This window comes from Littorina saxatilis, unplaced genomic scaffold, assembly GCF_037325665.1.
Source record: "Littorina saxatilis isolate snail1 unplaced genomic scaffold, US_GU_Lsax_2.0 scaffold_1117, whole genome shotgun sequence".
Classification (NCBI taxonomy): domain Eukaryota; kingdom Metazoa; phylum Mollusca; class Gastropoda; order Littorinimorpha; family Littorinidae; genus Littorina; species Littorina saxatilis.
This window is the reverse complement of record NW_027127769.1, coordinates 2,501-17,717: the sequence shown is the minus strand read 5'-3', so window position 1 is coordinate 17,717 and position 15,217 is coordinate 2,501. Positions and strand designations below refer to the sequence as shown.

Here is a 15,217-nt window from a genome sequence, read left to right as displayed (position 1 = left end):
TACTGGTATATGTCCAGGCTGTAGATTGCTGGTATATGTCCAGGCTGTAGATTACTGGTATATGTCCAGGCTGTAGATTGCTGGTATATGTCCAGGCTCTAGATTGCTGGTATATGTCCAGGCTGTAGATTGCTGGTATATGTCCAGGCTGTAGATTACTGGTATATGTCCAGGCTGTAGATTGCTGGTATATGTCCAGGCTGTAGATTGCTGGTATATGTCCAGGCTGTAGATTGCTGGTATATGTCCAGGCTGTAGAATGCTGGTATATGTCCAGGCTGTAGATTGCTGGTATATGTCCAGGCTGTAGATTACTGGTATATGTCCAGGCTGTAGATTGCTGGTATATGTCCAGGCTCTAGATTGCTGGTATATGTCCAGGCTGTAGATTACTGGTATATGTCCAGGCTGTAGATTGCTGGTATATGTCCAGGCTGTAGATTACTGGTATATGTCCAGGCTCTAGATTACTGGTATATGTCCAGGCTGTAGATTGCTGGTATATGTCCAGGCTGTAGATAACTGGTATATGTCCAGGCTGTAGATTGCTGGTATATGTCCAGGCTGTAGATTGCTGGTATATGTCCAGGCTGTAGATTGCTGGTATATGTCCAGGCTGTAGATTACTGGTACATGTCCAGGCTGTAGATTGCTGGTATTTGTCCAGGATGTAGATAACTGGTATATGTCCAGGCTGTAGATTGCTGGTATATGTCCAGGCTGTAGATTGCTGGTATATGTCCAGGCTGTAGATTGCTGGTATATGTCCAGGCTGTAGATAACTGGTATATGTCCAGGCTGTAGATAACTGGTATTATGTCCAGGCTGTAGATTGCTGGTATATGTCCAGGCTGTAGATTACTGGTATATGTCTAGGCTCTCGATTACTGGTATATGTCCAGGCTGTAGATTGCTGGTATATGTCCAGGCTGTAGATTGCTGGTATATGTCCAGGCTGTAGATTGCTGGTATATGTCCAGGCTGTAGATTACTGGTATATGTCCAGGCTGTAGATTGCTGGTATATGTCCAGGCTGTAGATTGCTGGTATATGTCTAGACTCTCGATTGCTGGTATATGTCCAGGCTGTAGATTGCTGGTATATGTCCAGGCTGTAGATTACTGGTATATGTCCAGGCTGTAGATTGCTGGTATATGTCCAGGCTGTAGATTACTGGTATATGTCCAGGCTGTAGATTACTGGTATATGTCCAGGCTGTAGATTACTGGTATATGTCCAGGCTGTAGATTACTGGTATATGTCCAGGCTGTAGATTGCTGGTATATGTCCAGGCTGTAGATTGCTGGTATATGTCCAGGCTGTAGATTGCTGGTATATGTCCAGGCTGTAGATTGCTGGTATATGTCCAGGCTGTAGATTGCTGGTATATGTCCAGGCTCTAGATTGCTGGTATATGTCCAGGCTGTAGATTGCTGGTATATGTCCAAGTGGAAGGATGTTTCGCATCCAAGTTAAAAGCTTGAAAGGATCTATCCGGAAATAACTCTGTCAGGGCTTTTAGCGGTCTGGTCAAGTAAGAGCACCTTTACATCGGACAAGTTTTTTACAACATTTCCGAAACGATTTCCGAACTCCGATGAACTCGTGAACGCTGATTTTCGAAGTACAGGGAGTCCTACTCTTTCAGACCGCTGATAATCTTAAAAGAGTTATTTTTGAAAATCGTCTATTAAAGGCACAGTAAGCCTCCCGTAAACCATCACAGATACTGTCAGGCTTTTACACACAGTACAAACACCCTTTCATTTAAACACTCACCGCTTGAGAACATCCTAGGTGCCCTCCGTTAAGAGCGAGCAATTTTCAAAGAATTTATTTTTGCGTGGTTTATCTTACCCCTAAGCTATTGTGAACCCGTGCGATCCAGTTTCCCTTTTTCACAATGTAGTCGTCAGTTAGTAATTTGAATGCGACTCGATGTGAGCTTATCTGCAATAGCACGTTATTATGTACCTCTGACTATGCACGAAACAAACAGCTGTTGTTCACAAGAACTCTAGCGATGGCTTTTGACTGTTCAGAGGAACTGGCGATAGGCATAAACCGTCGTCTGCTACGAGAACCACGACCTTGCGTGACCCTGCTTCCGGGCTTTTCTTTTTTCAAACTTTCAAAACTTTGAATTGTACTGATCTTGTCTTGATGAAAAAAGAATTCTTTTATGATTTAAGAATGTTTTTGTAACAAGCTGTCAATTTATTATTTAGATTTTAAAAGTTAGGTCTAGCGCCAAAACGCACCACGGTCCGATTGTCTCTGAGACAATCCGCAAAATTAATTCTTTAAAAATTGCTCGCTCTTTACGTAGGGCACCTAGGATGTTCCCGTTTGGTGAGCGTTCAAATGGAAGGGTGTTTGTACTGTGTGTAAAAGTCTGACAGTATCTGTGATGGTTTACGGGAGGCTTACTGTGCCTTTAACACGATGGTCTATCGGGGATGGAAGGAATCGTGACTAAAACTCACCAGGGCTGCTGCTTTTGATGGAGACTTATTCTTGCTCCCTTTGGGGCGGCCGCGAGGTCGTTTCTCCTTGGGCTCTTCAGGCTGCAACACAAAAGAACAAGTCGCGTAAGGCAAAATTACTACATTTAGTCAAGCTGTGGAACTCACAGAATGAAACTGAACGTAGTCCGCCGCTAGTGCAAAAGGCAGTGAAAGTGACGAGCCTGTTTGGCGCGGTAGCGATTGCGCTGTGCTTCATAGCACGCTTTACTGTACCTCTCTTCGTTTTAACTTTCTGAGCGTGTTTTTAATCCAAACATATCATATCTATATGTTTTTGGAATCAGGAACCGACAAGGAATAAGATGAAATAGTTTTTAAAACGATTTCGGAAATTTAATTTTGATCATAAATTTTATATTTTTAATTTTCAGAGCTTGTTTTTAATCCAAATATAACATATGTATATGTTTTTGGAATCAGAAAATGACGAAGAATAAGATGAAATTGTTTTTGGATCGTTTTATAAAAAAATAATTTTAATTACAAGTTTCCGATTTTTAATGACCAAACTCATTAATTAGTTTTTAAGCCACCAAGCTGAAATGCAATACCAAACCCCGGGCTTTGTCGAAGATTGCTTTGCCAAACTTTCAATCAATTTGATTGAAAAATGAGGGTGTGACAGTGCCGCCTCAACTTTTACAAAAAGCCGGATATGACGTCATCAAAGGTATTTATCGAAAAAATGGAAAAAAACGTCCGGGGATATCATACCCAGGAACTCTCATGTCAAATTTTATAAAGATCGGCCCAGTAGTTTAGTCTCAATCGCTCTACACACACACACAGACAGACAGACAGACAGACAGACAGACACACACACACACATACACCACGACCCTCGTCTCGATTCCCCCCTCTATGTTAAAACATTTAGTCAAAACTTGACTAAATGTAAAAAGTAACAAAACTTAGAGATTAAACAAGACAAGCCTCGAGGCATCTTTCTTTTCGAAGGTTACGGAATGAGCCTTCAGTGTGACATTTTGAATACATTCCTCGCCCATAAGGAACAAGAGGCGAAGCCTTCAAGGCTCACGTAAGAAATCGACAAACAGTAACACAAACTCAATCACTTCGTCACACATACACACACACACACAGTAAGCGGCATAGGTGACACTGTGCAAGAAAGCGAGACACTAGATCTAGATCTGAATGGCCGATTTCGAAGAAAAAACTAGTCTCGGCCCGCTCAAAATAACAATGACCGAGACTTTCAGTAATTCCTTCGCGTGACGTCTAACCCTCTTACGTCATAATGTGACGTCTTCAAATGTTGTGACGTCTTCAAATGTTAAAGTTTCTGCCACAGACATACATACATACATACGCACGCACGCACGCACAGACAGACAAAAGTTAGCATCGCATAGGCTACACTTACGTGAGCCAAAAACGTGACATACGAAAAAAAGTAACAAACAAGAAGAGCAAACGCTCGATCGAGTCACTTTCGCAGTTCTGAATATTATATGAGGCATCAGATGGACAGGAAGAAATTGCTATTCACAACACAATGCATACCTGAAGCATACCTGTGACCTTGAAAAAGGTCAAAGGTCACCAAAGCAGACGTCAAAGTGTAGAGGTCACTGGGAGTCACGTTCACATAAAATTTGAGCCCGGTCACTTTTATAGTTTCCGAGAAAAGCCCAACGTTAAGTTGTGTGTTGCCGAACAGAAAAGGCTAGTTATCTCCCTTGTTTTTCTGATAACGTTCGTAAAAGGCTACAGATGTAAATACTTTGATGTAAAGAATAATCCTACAAAGTTTCAATCACATCCGATGAACTTTGTCAAAGATATAAAATGTCTAATTTTTCCTTTGACGCTGACCTGTGACCTTGAAAAAGGTCAAAGGTCAACGAAACCATCGTTAAAGTGTAGAGGTCATTGGAGGTCACGACTAAACAAAATATGAGCCCGATCGCTTTGATAGTTTCCGAGAAAAGTCCAACGTTAAGGTGGTGTCTACGGACGGCCGGCCGGCCGGCCGGACAGACTAACACTGACCGATTACATAGAGTCACATTTTCTCAAGTGACTCAATAAAACGATGTATGCAAAACGAAAAATCCAACAGCAACTAAAAGTGCACAAGAGAAGTAAGATGAACAGTTTTATAGTGTGGAATTCAATTATCATAGGTTATCATGGATTTGTGTGTGTGACTTCTCTGATGAAGACTGAGAGTGGGGGGGGGGCAGAGAGAGAGAGAGAGAGAGAGAGAGAGAGAGAGAGAGAGAGAGAGAGAGAGAGAGAGAGAGAGAGAGAGAGAGAGAGAGAGAGAGAGAGAATTGAATTGAATTGAACTTTATTTAACAAGGATTAAGATTTAAGGCTACGCCTTTTCTTACAATCTGTCCTTGGGACGCATAGACACACAATTATATACAAATTTAATAATTAAAAAGCTAAAAAGTTAACCAACAAAAAAAGGAGGTCGGAAAACTTCAGCACGTGATAATAAAGATGACGATGATGATGATGATGATGATGATGATGATGATGATGATAGTCACGTTTCACTATATCACATAAGGTGATTATGAAACGGTTAGTTACTTCTAACTAACTAACCACACCACGATCCACTCTCGCAGTCATACAATTAAATAGAAACAACAAAAGTATAAGTTTCAGACGCCTGTTTATGTAATAACTCGCCACCTCCCTCGAGACTTCACTCCAAAATATGTTCTTTTACGTTCAAAACGTAAAAACAGTGGTCACTGACAAAATGCCAGTTAGAATATAGAAAATTATAGTAACACGCTGATCCCGTGTATAGCTAGGAAAATATATATCTGATCTGCCGAAAAGTGCTAATTTATGCAGGTGTCACACACCCCACGTTGTCACCGCTCGAATGTAATCATAAATATAAAAGATGACAACGATGGTAAACAGGGTACAAAGACATGGTGCACTTAGCTTTTCTTCTGCCACTGAGTGGACGGCCTGTAATTAGTTCATAGTCTCCACAACTGCTCCGTCGAATGAAGTGCTGGTTAGCGTGGTGACGAAGCAGGGAACAGTGGAGACACTGAGGCGCCACACCCAGTCGCTGGTTAGCTGGTTAGCCGGTTAGCCGGTTAGCTGGTTACATCACTCCGCAGATAACAGCGTCCCGCAGATAGGCAGCAGAAAACAGCCAGCAACAGTAGCAGGTAGAAAATTATGAAGAAGAAGGCTCAAAAGCCTATGTAGGTAGCACTCTCATTGAAGCGAAAACCGCTTCCTCCTTTGAATGGCACCTGTTCGTCAACAGCGATATCCCATTCACCCTCTTGCTGAATCCTTTATGCGGTGAAATTTCTTTCCCGCACAGCGAAGAGAAATTGACGACCCGTTACGTCAGACCGCATGTGAACGGAGAGAAAGTGGTCTCAAACTGAAATTTTCCTGAAGCCCTCCTGTACATATGCAGAGCGGCGCGTTGAATATCAATGCAGAAATCAAAGCGATGAAGTCCATCAAACTCGCAGGAAATATAAGACACCGACCGTTCTCCCCAGCGCTGAGTTTTCGAGTGTCCAGTTAACATGTCTTAGACAGACAACCTTGACGAAATCACGTGACTAACCCTGTCACATACCCCAGTTCAGTTATCGACAATTCTGCCTCGACAGCAGAAATCACCCCCGTGAAATCCGTGCAACACAAAATATCCGTGTTCGTTCTGCGCTGTCAGCAAAACCCACAACCGGTGACAGAAAGCACAGGCGCTTTCTATCGCAATTTGATCAAGAGAAGGCACCCCACAGAGTGACACTTTCTTTATCCATGTCACCTAATCGATGATGAGGCATGAAGAGCATACATATGTGGTTATTCATAAAATCAAATGCATACTATGCAGGTAATTATAAATTCAAGCTGGTAGCAATCGAACATGTAGCAATAGTACAACAAAAATATGTTACAATGCACAGCATATCTTTGACGTAATACTAAGTGTGGTAAATCAAAAGGCGTTAAACTACTCAGACATTAAGTGGTTTTTAACACATTTTTAAAAACTTTTTAATGACAGGATTGAGAGAGAGAGAGAGTGAGAGAGTGAGAGAGAGAGCGACAGAGAGAGAGAGAGAGAGAGAGAGAGTGTGTGTGTGTGTGTGTGTGTGTGTGTGTGTGTGTGTGTGTGTGTGTGTGTGTGTGTGTGTGTGTGTGTGTGTGTGTGTGTTTGTGTGTGTGTGTGTGTGTGAGCTATCAGTAAAATAAACAATGATCGCTGTGCTCTTCGAAAAAATGTTCGCGTATGATACATCTTTCTGGCAGAATACTAGTATCAAATCTCGTAACTTATTGTAACAATCTTGCACCAAAAAACCCTCATTAATTCAACGACGTCCTTTCGTATTGTCAGTGATAAGAGTAATAAAGATCACAGTCATCAGTGTCATCATCACGTTGTCGCGATGCATAGTTACGTTTTTCACCTGACCAGACGAGTGCGTCGCCGGCTCATCCCGTCACGGTCTACAGATTTACAGGTATGGCGTAAAAACATTTTAACCGTCTATTTAGCTTTCATGATATGCTGAACAGGTGATGGAAGGCGCGAGAGAAACAACGACGGGAATTTCGCTAGGCTTGCCGAAACCTCTGCGTAGGTGTGGGAGTCCGAGACGAGATGCTCATCGTAGGTGAGATCCTTTTTTTTATTTTTTTTTACGTCACTTGAAGTGTCGTGTCCGCGGGCGAATTTACCTTCAAAATAGCATCAGTCGCATTCCTCGACGATCACAAAAAAGCATCATGAGTCTAAAAATTGCGAAGACAAATTATTAGAACCTGCTTACAAGGCGTATAATTGTGTAGATTAAGAAGAACACGTGGATGCTGTGACAGCGTGCAATCTGCCAAGTCGCACCAAGCCTTGTGACTTAGAGGAAGGGCCCCTAATATGGACCGGCTCCTAATATGGACCACCTCCTGTTATGACAAACTAGCGGTGGGTGCTAGAGCGCTCATAACAATACCATTCGCCACATTTACACTCTCTAGATAGAGGGCCCCAAAGGGGGGGTATCATCACGATCACGGGAAGGGAAATTTTCGCTTTCACGATCACAGTTACCTTGATTTTTGTTTTCACGATCACGAACACCAGTGGCAAATCACGGTCACGGTAAAAGTTGCATGTACAGAAAGCACGTGTCAAAGTAAACACAACCACACAGTAATTCGCTCCTCTGGATCTATTGTTTATTCAACACAAAGTGACAACTGTTGCACTTTTTTATAATTATTTTTTGAATTCTCTTTCATACACACATAGAAATACATATCATGATTTGTAATCAGTAACAAGAATGTTGTTTTCATTGGGTTTTCTCTCTCTCTCTCTCTCTCTCTCTCTCTCTCTCTCTCTCTCTCTCTCTCTCTCTCTCTCTCTCTCTCTCTCTCTCTCTCTCTCTCTCTCTCTCTCTCTCTACACTCATACACATTCAACCCCCACACCCTCACTCACACACATGAATATATACTTGCACAATTTCACATTTCCAGAGCTAAATCTTGTAAACCCATTTTCTCAAAAACTATTGGGTGGATTGAAATTAAAGTACATGTATGTGTGATGGGTTTTTTATTTTCAACTTTGCCGTACAATTTGAGGTACACCATCGCCTGGTTCCATGGCCTTGAATAAAAAACAGGAATGTTACAGGCCAAAAACGGTTTTACCTGAAAGAAGCGCGCAGTACCAGTAGCGAAGCCACAAGCCTGAGCCTGCGAAGCAGGCGAGCCAACTAGGGGGGTCCGGGGGCATGCCCCCCGGAACTTTTTTCAAAAAACGGTTAAAATCTGTGCAATCTGGTGCATTCTGGGCATCATTTTAGGGGTTGTAATAGTGTTGTGATCTTGTTAAAAATCCCATTTTAGCCTCCCCCCACCACCATTCAACACACCTCCAAACTGGTGAAAACAACACTACTGTGCGCTGGCTTCATTGAGACCGGCGCCCGGTCGCGTTGCGCGATATTCACACGGATCGTTTTTGCGGAAATTTTTCAACTTCACCGGAAAAAAATTGACTTTACCGGATTTTGAAAACGGCTTTATCGGATTTCCGGCAATTACCGGAAAAGTAGCATGCCTGACAAAATCCCCAACGAACATGACTTTGATCGTCTTTGACATGAGGATCAAGTGACCCAAACTGGCGCGTCTCCCCGCCATTGTTTCTGAATTTAACCCATTGTTGATATTAAAGTTTACAGGCGCTAAAATAAATCCAAGCTTAATGCAAAGAAGCGACAATTAGAATCTATGCCAAGCGTGTCCACGTTGCTGGGATGAAAAACACATTTCTAGTTTCGGTTTTGGCTAAACGCAGACTCGATCTCGAGCCAGTCGAGGTCACACTGAGCGAGTGACAGCCGGACGTGGCAATGTCGACAATGTCAATGATCTCACTCAAACTCAAAGATCTTGAACAAATTTCAAGATCTTTGCCTACATTCAGAACAGTCATAGAGCAACATAGATCAACATACCTTGGTATTTCGTCTTCAGAAAGACCGACCCGTAGCCTGACCTTTCCACCAAGGAAGGCATTCTCGCCGCCTGCTTTGGTCTGGCTTGAATCCACAAAATATAACAGAAGTTCGATGACAGTACCGCTGCACGCCATTTTTGATCTTCGAATTCGAATTTCACTCAAAACTTTTGCACGAAGCCCTTCCATTGGATGAAGTTTGGTAGACTTTTGCAATTTGCCTTCTGATTGGATCTCTTTTTGTCAGTGTGTAATTGGTTCTTTTAAAGGGAAGCAATCGCTCTCAAAATCATATTTCTGAATGTGTTGTTGCTTCCCCTTCAATCGGGGTTGGCTCCTTACCGAATAGACTAGAGGATCATAGAGTGTAATACAGCTGTGAAAAAATGTACGTTGAAAATAAAATGCTTTGCAATAATGCCCATCACGATCACGAAAACAAATGACGATCACGATCACGAGACTTGATTTTTTTGTCATCACGGATCACGGGCAAAGTCCCATCACGATCACAGAAATGGAAATTTCGGCAATCACGGTCACAGAAAGGTCAAAAAACGCCAATCACGATCACGGTTTTAAACCCTTTGGGGCCCTCTAGATAACATACACGTGCCGAAACAGTTGCACAAACGTACCGTGCTCACGTAGGGGAAAGGCTCCTAATATGGACCGGCTCCTAATATGGACCACCTCCGGTTCTGACAAACTAGCGGCGCTAGAGCGCTCAGAACAATTTCATTCGCTTTATTCACCCTCTTTGGATAAGTTGCACATGTCAAAACAGTTGCAGAAACACAAACCTCAAAACCGTTAGGCTTTTTCGCTTTTTTTCACTTTTGGCAGCGTTCGCTCTAAATTTGCCGTTTTAAACGGACTCGTTTCTGTCCACAGCCAAAGCTTTTATCACACAAAAATGGCTATATATGGCAGCTACGACCGTATTTGATACATTTTAGCAGTGTGTACCCCGAGTTTGTACTGCAAACAAAAAATAATAGCAAAACCTCAAAGTATGTGCGAGTCCCCTAATATGCACCACCTTCAACAAATCGAAGAAAATAAATGCTAAAGGAAATTTTAATTAATTCATTAAGAAGCTTGCTAAAAATAACCAATAACTAGCCCTCGAGATGTCAAAAAAATATAACAAATAATCTATTTTTTGTGGAAGTTAATAATTTCATTTATTTTCACTCTGTTGTTGATAAGCTTCTTCAGTTTCCTGGTGTGCTTCAAATAATGCTCTCATCAACCCGAAACAGCTAAATCTAAAGCATATTTGAATTAATATGGACCATTGTGATTTTTTCTGTATGTAATTTTTGCTGAATGTTTATCAAAGCTATTTCACTCTAATTAGGCCTAACGGTCAAACTAAGAGAGAAGGACTACCAACCACAAAATGAAACTTCTTCGCAAGAAAACAAGCTAGTTATCAGCAATAAACAAAAAGTTGTCCATATTAGGGGCCCTTCTCCTATAGGCCTACACGCACGCGCACATACACGCGCGCGCGCACACACACAATCACACACACACACACACACACACACACACACACACACACACACACACACACACTGGGCACACACAGTGTGAGTGGTCATTGACCGCAGGATGTCAAACCAGTTACCTGCATAAGATCTTTTATTCTAGGGGAAGGGCTCCTAATATGGACCGCTTTTTGTTTCATGCCGATAACTAGCTTGTTTTCTTGCGAAGAAGTTTTTTTTGTGTTTGGTAGTCCTTCTCTCTTAGGTAAACCGTCAGGCCTAATTAGAGTAAAATAGCTTTGATAGACATTCATCAAAAATTAAATACAGAAAAAAATCACAAATGGTCCATATTAGGAGCCTGGGCGCCTAATATGGACCAGTGAAGAGGCCTTCACGAATCACTGTAAAAAGCCCCCTATACTTTAAAATAACATGATACAACTTAGCGTGCAGGTCAGACTAATTAAAATATGCTTTAGATTTATCTGTTTTGGGTTGATGAGAGCATTATTTGAAGCACACCAGAAAACTAAAGAAGCTTATCAAAAACATAGGCCTAGTGAAAATAAGTGAAATTATGAACTTACACGAAAAGAAGACTATTTGTTATATTTTTTTTAAATCTCGAGGGCTAGTTATAGGTTATTTTTAGCAAGCTTCTTAATGAATTAATAAAAATATTAATAGCCTTTAGCTTTTATTTTCTTCGATTTGTTGAAGGTGGTCCATATTAGGGGACTCACACATACTTTGAGATTTTGCTATTATTTTTTGTTTGCAGTAGAAACTGGGGGTCAACACTGCTAAAATGTATCAAATACGGTCTTAGCTGTCATATATAGCAAGTTTTGTGTGATAAAAGCTTTGGCTGTGGACAGAAACGAGTCCGTTTTAGGCGGCACATTTAGAGTGAACGCTGCCAAAAGTGAAAAAAAGAGAAAAAGCGTAACGGTTTTGAGGTTTGTGTTTCTGCAACTATTTTGACATGTGCAAGTTATTTAGAGAGGATGAATACAGCAAATGGAATTGTTTTGAGCGCTCTATCGCCGTTAGTTTTTCAGAACTGTAGGTGGTCCATATTAGGAGCCGGTCCATAATAATATCGTTCAAACCACACGTGTGTTTAGCATGTAAATGAGGTCGTGTCAAACTAGTCTGGCAGCAATCTACAGCCTGGACATGCCCTGTTTGGTTTCTCGTCGTTCTTCCATCTCGCTTAATGCCTGCTTTGTCACTGCATGCTTATGATGCCAAAGTCACCGAGACAAACGTCATTATGGAAACAAATATTTCTACATGGCTAGCTGTGCCGCCCCAGATTTACACGAGTTGCTTTTTCAGATATTGAACTGCGAGCGAAAGCGAGCTTCTTAACATTTGAAAAAGCAACTCGTGTAAATCTGTTACGACACAGCAAGCCATGTAGTATTCTCTACTTCACTCATTGTCTTGACGCTTTCACAGCGTAGCGATGACTGCAGTCTTGGCCAGCTCATTCTGAGCTGTCGTTCGTGTAACTTATGTTAGGCAATGGAAGTAGGTCACTGCACTATTAAACAATTTAATGAACGTTTAATTGCACGGTTTTCGGAGGACATTGGGAATAGGATAGAGAAAGCAGAGCGGGATACAGCCGGAAGAAATACAATTGCCTCGTCTTCGCTGCCAGCCGTTTACCCCAATCCGGCGACCTTGAAGTTAAAAAAAACGAAAGCAAAAACTCACAAGTTTTCCGTATTTATACTCAGGCTACAAGACACAATGTTTTTGTTTTTTTAAACACACTCAGTTCTTGATCCATTTGCATTATCACCAAAGACATAAAAAATAAAAAAACACATACCAACAAACAAAGACTAAAAAAGAAAAAAAGGCTACGGCTTATAGAGATAATAATAATAATAATAATAATAATAATAATAATAATAATAATAATAATAATAATAATAATAATAATAATAATAATAATAATGGACATTTATTAATCGCCCCTTCTCACAAGAGCTCACGGCGATTTACATATGTCTTCAAAGACTTTCAATTGTTTGAAAGAATGTTGTCGTAGGTTTCAATCAATCAATCAATATGAAGCTTATATAGCGCGTATTCCGTGGGTACAGTTCTAAGCGCTTGTCGAAGAGTTGTCAACACAGGACTAACAAAGAAACTAACATCTGCAGACGGACACGCATCCTATCACACACTAGGAAACCCTGATAAACATACAACAAACAACTGTTTAACAACAATGTACACATCAATAGCTAGGTCCAAACAAAATAATATTAAGCACAAAGAAAATCCCTCTCACAGAGCACAGCACAAGAATGTCTTTTGGGGCACAACACATCACGTCGAGCATGAAAGTCGCAGCCAGCTACGGGAAGAACTGAGTCTTCAACCTACACTTGAACGCGTCAAGAGAGGGGCTCTGGCGAAGCTCAAGCGGCAGGGAGTTCCAGACGGAGGGGCCCGCGGAGGGAAATGCACGCTGACCAGCAGATGCGAGTTTCGAGCGAGGGATGTGGAGGCGGAGAGGGTCAGCAGCAGAACGAAGGGGACGATCGGAGGGCTGGGTGTACAGGTCCAGGGAGGATTGAAGGTACTCGGGAGCAGAGTCGTTAAGACATTTGTAGACCAGAGTGGACAGTTTGTAGGAGATTCGGGTGTTGACAGGGAGCCAGTGCAAGGAGCGAAGTAGGTGGGTTATGTGGTCTCGCTTCGTCTTCCTCAACGTCAGCCTGGCAGCGGCGTTCTGGACTCGTTGTAGGCCATGAATGGATGAGGCGGGGAGGCCAGCCAGAAGGGAGTTGCAGTAGTCCAGACGACTGAAGATGAGGGAGACAACCAGCTTGACACAGGCGTCGTGGGTGAGGTAGCGACGGATGGAGGCGATGCGTCGTAGGTGGAAAAAGCAGGTCTTGATGATGAAGGAGATGTGTGTCTGCATGGAGAGAGTGGAGTCGAGAAAGACGGCAAGGCTCTTGACAGCAGGGGAGAATGGAACAAAGCCTCTCAAACGTAGGCCTACAAACCCCGTCTGTAACCTTGACCTTCACAGCACAGACAGTTTGGGAAACTGTCTTTTCTCTTCACCCCCTCCCCCTCCTCCTCCCGTGAGACATTTGCTCGATTGAGACCAAATTTGATTGCAAAAGCAGACACCATGGGCAAACGGCTCAACGACTGACTGTCAATGGGCAACAATACAAACGCCAGGCTAAGCTCTCAAAAAAACAAAAACGAACAAGAATACTGGACCAAAGAATCAATAATCAAAACAAAAAAATTGAAAAAAATCGTGGGGGGATGGTGAGGGAAGCTCGAAGAGAGATCAGTTTTATAACAATGATCATGCACGCGGAGCAACCAAACAAACATTTTTTTAGGGGTTGGGGTGTGATATATATACAACTCTATTATGTAGCCTTGACTCTGAGAATGAATTCAAACTCAGTCACTTGTAAAAGGGCATCCAAGGCATATGTCTCTAAACTAGATGTTGAACCCAAGTTGATTTTTTTTACCCACCCTTTCACTACGAGAGCAGGAATAGATCCTTTCATGAAATTACAAATTGAAAACAACAACAACAGAAGAAACCAACGAAAACAGCAACAACAAAAAACACAAAACAAAACACAAAACGGAACAAAACTCTACGGGGTGGATGCTTCAAACGAAGACAAAAAGGCGGCATTGAGAACGTGAACTAATAAAAGCTAAGATGGAGAGGTGCAGGGAGAGAGGAAAGGGGGGGGGGGGAGGAGGCACCGCATTCCTTCACAGAAGCACTGAGGACACGGAGGACAAAATCTGCATAGTCAGCATAACTCCCCGTTCTAAAAATCCCTTGCCCAACACGCAGGGGTGAAAAAGGGAAAAGCGGAGGGGGGGGGGGGGAGGAGGGGGGAAAGACTGGGGGGGGGGGGGGGAGCACACCGGGGGTGAGACTACGGGTGGGGTCGAGTGGTGTTAAACTTTGACAACTTGAGGACATCGACTTTGTTGGCTCTTTTTCTTTTTCTTTGAATTGAATTACAGATCATCGCATACCTGTCAAAACGCTTGATGGTGGGACGGAAAGCAAGTCAGTGTATCTGGACGCCTTCAACAGTGGTTACTTACGCGTGCACTGTTCGGTCTTGAACTGATTACAATTATGCTCAGTAAATGCATGTTCCTTGCGCAGTCTTTTTCTTGCAGGGGCATCATAATCTAGCCTTTAATAAATGCACCAATGATTGATTGATAGGTTTATTGACAGAATGATTGGTTAATATCCTAATTGGCTGATTGATTGACCTTCTCATTGGTCGGGCATCCTTACTCGCTGATTTATTGATTGGCCTTATCATCGGTTAATATCACAATTGGTTAATTTGACTCATTTAATGGTGAACTGTCGGATGGATGGATGAATTCATTGATGAGTCCACGTGTATCTTTTTGATGTTGAGAGCAGCAAAGCTGCACACAATTTCTACAGAGTTACTCATCACTGAGTCACAAATGACAACGTGCAGTTTCTCTTTCTCCTGGCGCATCTTTTGATATGATTTGTTTTGATGAAATCAAACCTTGGATACACTCTCTGTTACACCATTGCTGTTTTCAAAAGAGCATGAAATTGTGTGCACTGACAACATTTTTGTTGGTCGAATTTTAATTTCCTTTGTAAT

General features: G+C 42.2%; 1 protein-coding gene across 2 annotated transcripts in view; it reads right to left on the bottom strand.

The window, feature by feature from the left end:
* Window positions 1-15,217, bottom strand: part of LOC138956141 (high mobility group protein HMGI-C-like) — a 33,389-nt gene that overhangs the window by 15,949 nt on the left and 2,223 nt on the right. For both annotated transcript variants that reach the window (XR_011452516.1, XM_070327585.1), the window contains exon 2: window positions 2,487-2,567. Coding sequence is in view for 1 of the 2 variants with exons in the window: in XM_070327585.1 (XP_070183686.1) it covers window positions 2,487-2,567 (81 nt within the window). In the remaining variant the exon portion in view is untranslated. The remainder of the gene's footprint in view (window positions 1-2,486; window positions 2,568-15,217) is intronic.